Source organism: Anneissia japonica, unplaced genomic scaffold, assembly GCF_011630105.1.
Source record: "Anneissia japonica isolate Jap-2015-1 unplaced genomic scaffold, ASM1163010v1 scaffold287705_len1045735_cov187, whole genome shotgun sequence".
Classification (NCBI taxonomy): domain Eukaryota; kingdom Metazoa; phylum Echinodermata; class Crinoidea; order Comatulida; family Comatulidae; genus Anneissia; species Anneissia japonica.
In genome coordinates, this window is record NW_022709509.1 from 287,919 (window position 1) to 293,780 (window position 5,862).

The 5,862-nt window shown below is 31.8% G+C and overlaps 1 protein-coding gene across 3 annotated transcripts in view; it reads left to right on the plus strand.

Annotated features, from left to right (window-relative positions):
* Positions 1-5,862, plus strand: part of LOC117106700 (acid phosphatase type 7-like) — a 15,176-nt gene that overhangs the window by 4,323 nt on the left and 4,991 nt on the right. For 2 of the 3 annotated variants that reach the window (XM_033248101.1, XM_033248103.1), the window contains exons 3-7: positions 228-425; positions 1,523-1,705; positions 3,363-3,486; positions 3,745-3,813; positions 4,327-4,558. In XM_033248101.1, the coding sequence (XP_033103992.1) occupies positions 228-425; positions 1,523-1,705; positions 3,363-3,486; positions 3,745-3,813; positions 4,327-4,558 (806 nt within the window). Of the gene's footprint in view, positions 1-227; positions 426-1,522; positions 1,706-3,362; positions 3,487-3,744; positions 3,814-4,326; positions 4,559-5,427; positions 5,465-5,862 lie in introns of all 3 variants that reach the window. The other variant, XM_033248104.1, reaches the window with a different exon arrangement.

Consider the following 5,862-nt stretch of genomic DNA (forward strand, 5'->3'; position numbering starts at 1 on the left):
ATATATATATATATATATATATATATATAAAACACTCAAAGATTTCTTGCTTGATTTCTTACATAGGAATGTTTTTTTTTTCTTCTCCCACCCTATCTACCATGTAATTAAATTATTAAAGATACGTTTTGTCATGTTGATAAATGAGCAAGCTTATATTTTAATATTAAACTATTTTAATAATTAGCATTCATATAAACATTTTCCGAAATAAAAACATTTTTCAGAACGAATTGATGAGATGATGGTAACATGGAGCACATTCAATGACACCGAAGAATCACTGGTCAAGTTTGGCAACAATTTGACCCTTAGCATGGTTGCCAAGGGAACAAGTACAAAGTTCATTGATGGTGGGAGTGAGAAGAGGGCTCAGTTTATCCATCGGGTCAAGTTGTCAGGATTGAAGCCAGCTGAAATATACTGTGAGTACTGGCATGAGTGAACATAATATTTAAACAGTTTTTTTTTGTTAAATAAATTTATTAAGTAAATTTAATTTGATTTGTACTAGCATTTTATTGTTTAAAAAACCAGTGGGTTCACCGATAGGTTTCAGAACATCATGATAATCATATTTATAAAGATAAAAATAATTGGATCATGATGGCTTGACTGTCCTTATTTGGAGTACTGTAGGTTTTTTTTTATTGTTTTCTGAAATATTGCATATTGTTTAAAATTAAAATTGTAATTTGTAGTACAGTATTGATGATTTCACTTATTTAATTGATTAGCAATTCACCTATTTATGGGTTCATTTATGGACCTATTAATAGGTCCATGATAGAAGCAATCTAGTATCTGTACATTTTTTAGTTTTTATATTTTTAGCTGCTCTACCAAAGGCTTACTCTATGAGACCAGGCTTTTATTCGCATTTTTGTAAAAATACATTATTTTTTTTCTTGGTACTGATAGATTTTTCATAATAAGTATCTAGTATTTTAAATAAATCATTATATCCTATGTCAGTTGTTATGTGACTAAATAATTTTACATTCTGTTACCCAAAATCACTCAAAATGAGGTATGTTGTGGCGAAATGGTTAAGTTGTCACACAGTCCAGTATTGAGTAGATGAGCTATAAAATATGGGAGCACAAAAAATTGCCTAAAAATCCAAATTTTTTTTCCACTATAGATCAACAGTTAATGTCTTGTTAATCATGTCCCACAGTATTAGTTCAGGAAGTGGTTAACAAATTGTTTATTTAACGTTATTTTTCATAGTTCAATCTATTAAACAATGTATGCACAAATAACTTTGAAAGGCAATTACTCAAAATCATGTTTATCTTGACTCTAAGAGTACTGTACTTTCACTTTCCAATAACTTAGTCTTGAAATGTCCAATTTGAATGAATGACCCTTCATTTTAAAGATCACATACTCAGGTATCTGAAAATACCAATAACTTGAATTTAAATTTTTGCTACAACTTAGCCATTTTGCCACAACATGCCTCAAATGTCCACAAAATGTATTTACAAATAGTGTATGTATTTTTTTGAATATCTAGATTATCATTGTGGTAGTGCAGAAGGTTGGAGTCCTCTTTTCATCTTCCAGACCTTCCCAAGTGGTACAGAGTGGAGCCCTCGGTTTGCTGTGTATGGTGATATGGGAAACGAGAACGCACAGTCACTTAGTCGTTTACAGGAGGATGTTCAACAAGGAATGTATCATTCCATTCTTCACGTTGGTGAGTTGTAAAAGAAAAATACACAGAAGTACACGGCAGGAGATACCGTAATGATCGTAAAAATTTATCCTTATGCAAATTAGCTGTTTTTTTACACCAGGTGTGAGTCATTTGCTGTTGATAAACTGCGTGAATATAATTATTCTTATTTGAAAAATTGTTTTTTTTATCAATACATACAGTTTTTTTTTTGACAAAGGATTTCAAAATAAGCAGCAATGCGCACATTTTTTCAGGTCAGTTCTAATCATGTGATTTCCTGGACTCGACTGTAGATCATCGGTGTTACTTATTTGATAGTAAAGGGCTGTGTACACATGGCAGCCTGTAGGTCAGAGTGATTTTTCAGGCCTTGCCTTCTGTGGTGGCACCAGCGGGGAACAGCATGAGCTTAAGCCCCCATTAGATAGGTCAAGCCCCGCCACCGGCCAGAGCTCGTCAGGTAGTCAGACCAAAAAAAATAGGCCTATGAAATGAAATGTGTGTTTATTGAGTTGAGCTTGAAAGTATAGTAACATCGTATTTTATCAACTCTACATTTAAGACTATTTTTCAAGTCTGAGAGTGCCATTTCATAACTAGTTTTTAAACCTTTTAACTTATGTAAAAATTGCTGCAATTCACTGTTTCAGTGTGATTTTGAAAATAAAGAAATTGAGAAATTTCCCGCCATCCAGAGGTTCCTATTTAAAAAGAAAATCTCATTAGAGACCGGCTCTGTCAGAAGGCCCTCAGATAGCGATGCATGCCAAAGACCTCTTTATGAGGTTTTTTGTAATTTACAGCTATAGTACTTTGTTGAAAAAATGTTGGTCCATGTACTACATGGTGAAGTTTCTGTACACTGTCATATTTAGGAAGTTCTGCCAATGCATTACGATAGGAACATGGCTAGGTGAGGGGTACGTAGTAGGTGGTCTTACATCACCTTCCTACACATTTCCTACTGTCAATAATAATTATAACGATTTTTGTAATTATTGTCTTGGTGATTGTAATTTTAAGTGTTATTGTTATGGAGTTTGTATGAGGTTTGTAAACTTTGTTGATATGTTCCTCTTGAGGTTTTTGGCTTTCTTGTTGTGTGAATTTTGTTAAGTCTTTTTTATTTATAATTTGTGTATGCTTTTCTTATATATCTATTTTTAATTATAATATATATTTAGAATGATTTTTTTGGTTTCCTGAATCATTATGGGTTTTTTACGATTTTAATATTTCTGATGTTGTTTTGTCAATCTTCTCATAATTCAATTTATTTTGCAATGATTTTGATTTAAATAAAACCAGAAATGAAAAAAAAAGAAAAAAAAAACTTCTGCAAAATATGGTTCATGTGGTACAGAATATGGGTTAAAATTGGGGCAAACCTTCTAGGCACAATGGGGTGAAATCTTCAGTTAGTTGCTTTTAGACAATAAGCCTCTTCATTACACCACTGACAATGTCATGAATTTAAAAAAACGGCAATTTTATAGATGAATATAATTTGCTTACTACCAAATGCTTTGAAGTTAAGGCTCTGAGATCCATGAGTACATTGGTAAAAGATCCTAAACTCAACATCTTTTAGTGACAATATTATTAGGTAGTTTTCATTAAGGTTAACATCGTGCGACGAAAACTACCTATTTTGGTACTGATTTCTCTTTTAAAGGTGATTTTGCATATGATATGGAAAATGACAATGCACGTGTTGGTGACAAGTTTATGCGCCAAATAGAATCGATTGCAGCTTACTTACCATATATGACCGCCACTGGCAATCACGAGTATGCTTAGTAAGTATCTTATTTATATTTAAAAAATGTTTTAAACCATAATGTTGCTATACTTGTACAGTATTGAATATTTTGTGAAGGTTTGCATGGCGTAGTAAAAATCTTCCTAAAACAGGAGTGGGCATACAAACTGGTCAAAGTGCTGCACCCAAACTTTGATGTTTCCAGTGTGCTTCCAAAAAACTTAATCATAATTTGTAAGACAATGTTTCTTTATAACAAAAAAGTAAAAGTGGTTTTTAATTTTTTTTTTTTCAGTAACTTTTCAAATTACAAGAATCGATTTACTATGCCAAATTTTAAGGAGACTGCTAATCTGTGGTACAGGTAGGTAAAGAAATATAATAGTGATAATTGTTATGTTAAAAAAAATGTATTTGTAGCATAGCAAACAATAAGATTTTACCTAAAAATGTTTTGTAAATTTTACGTAATACAAAATCAGAGTATTAAAAAATCATTTATTACCCTTTATTTTACTTTGTAATATAATAAGATTTAGCTGGTACCTGTAATTTGTTTTTTCATATAATGTTAGCTGCAATTGCCAGTTGTTTGGTTTTTTTTTTTTTTTTTATATATGTTCTTAAACTACTTTTTAATTTGGCATGTGTCCATGTTATGTTTTTTTAATTTGCATTCTTAATTAATCATATACTGTAAGCATGTGCAGGAAATTTAGAATTGTACTGAATGAATTTTAATTGAATCTGAATATTTAATCAATTCATTTTTGCTTCAATCAGTCCATCAATCAATCAATTAATCAATCAACTCAATATTTGATAGATTTAATTAGTAACATTTTAAAATGCATTATGTTATATATTTGTAATTTAGTTGGGATGTAGGACCAGCACACATTATTTCCTTCTCAACTGAGGTATACTTCTTTGTATACTACGGCCTTTTCCTCATCAACCACCAACTTGAATGGCTCAAGCAGGACCTGGAAGCAGCCAGCAAAAATCGAGCTGAGCGACCTTGGATTATTACAATGGGTCATCGACCTATGTACTGCTCAAATACGGATGATGATGATTGCACGAAGGCTAACGGTGGTTTTAGTTTAGTAAGTTCTGCAATAATATTATTTATTAAATTACTAAGGTAAACAAAAATGTCCACACATCTTTAAAATATGAGGCATGTTGTGGCAAAATGGCTAAGTTGTAGCAAAAATTGAAATTCAAGTTATTGGTATTTTCAGATACCTGAGTATGTGATCTTTAAAATGAGGGGTCATTCATTCAAATTGGACATTTCAAGTCTAAGTTATTGGAAAGTGAAAGTACGGTACTCTTAGAGTCAAGATAAACATGATTTTGAGTACAGTAATTGCCTTTCAAAGTTATTTGTGCATACATTGTTTAATAGATTGAACTATGAAAAATAACATTAAATAAACAATTTGTTAACCACTTCCTGAACTAATACTTTGGGACATGATTAACAAGACATTAAACTGTTAATCTATAGTGGAAAACAAATTTGGATTTTTAGGCAATTTTTTGAGCTCCCATATTTTATAGCTCATTTACTAAATACTGGACTGTGCGACAACTTAAACCATATCGCCACAACACGCCTCATATTAACCTTAACAGCTGTTCTCAAAAAGAACTTCTCTAATCTTTTCTTTGACAAAAACTGTTGTATGCTTATATATAGTCATGATGTGCCTATATATGGTCATGTGATGTCATTATGACCATATTTAGACATCTCACATGTTTTCGTCAAATGATATTTGATTGTCTGGACAAATTCCCATTTTTTGCCAATCCTTTTGGCTGATGTAATCTCTCCAGCCTTGCTCAAAACATTACATACTATTTCTGTGCAGTTAATTGTACATACAGTAGTATATTTTTTGATTATTTTTTATTTAATTAAAATAGAAGTAACACCTAAATTAAATACTTGTTATTCTTTTCACAGATAGGGTATGAGCTTGAAGAACTTTTTTATAGCTATGGTAATTATTATTTATTCATTAATAAATGTTTAAGTATTATTGATCCAATGACAAGTGAAGTACTTTAGGCCTTGGTGGCATGAAGCTCTGTATTAGGCTATGTTCAGTCGCAACGAGTAATGTTAATTCAGTGGTGTGAACGTGTACGCTCATATCAAACGCCAGTATTAACGCGCAATCACTGTGTACCATAATCCACCAACAGACCCAGATTAGCGTACGCCACTGAGTTACGACAGTCATGCATCAATGATTTTGAACTTAGCCAGGATTTGACCAATCACAATAAGCCTAGACGTAAACAAGAAATAAAATGTGTGATTACGAATATGAAAATTTCGCGCAAATATTTACGCTAGCATTATGCTAGTTATACCATGGATTAAGGGTATGCAGGG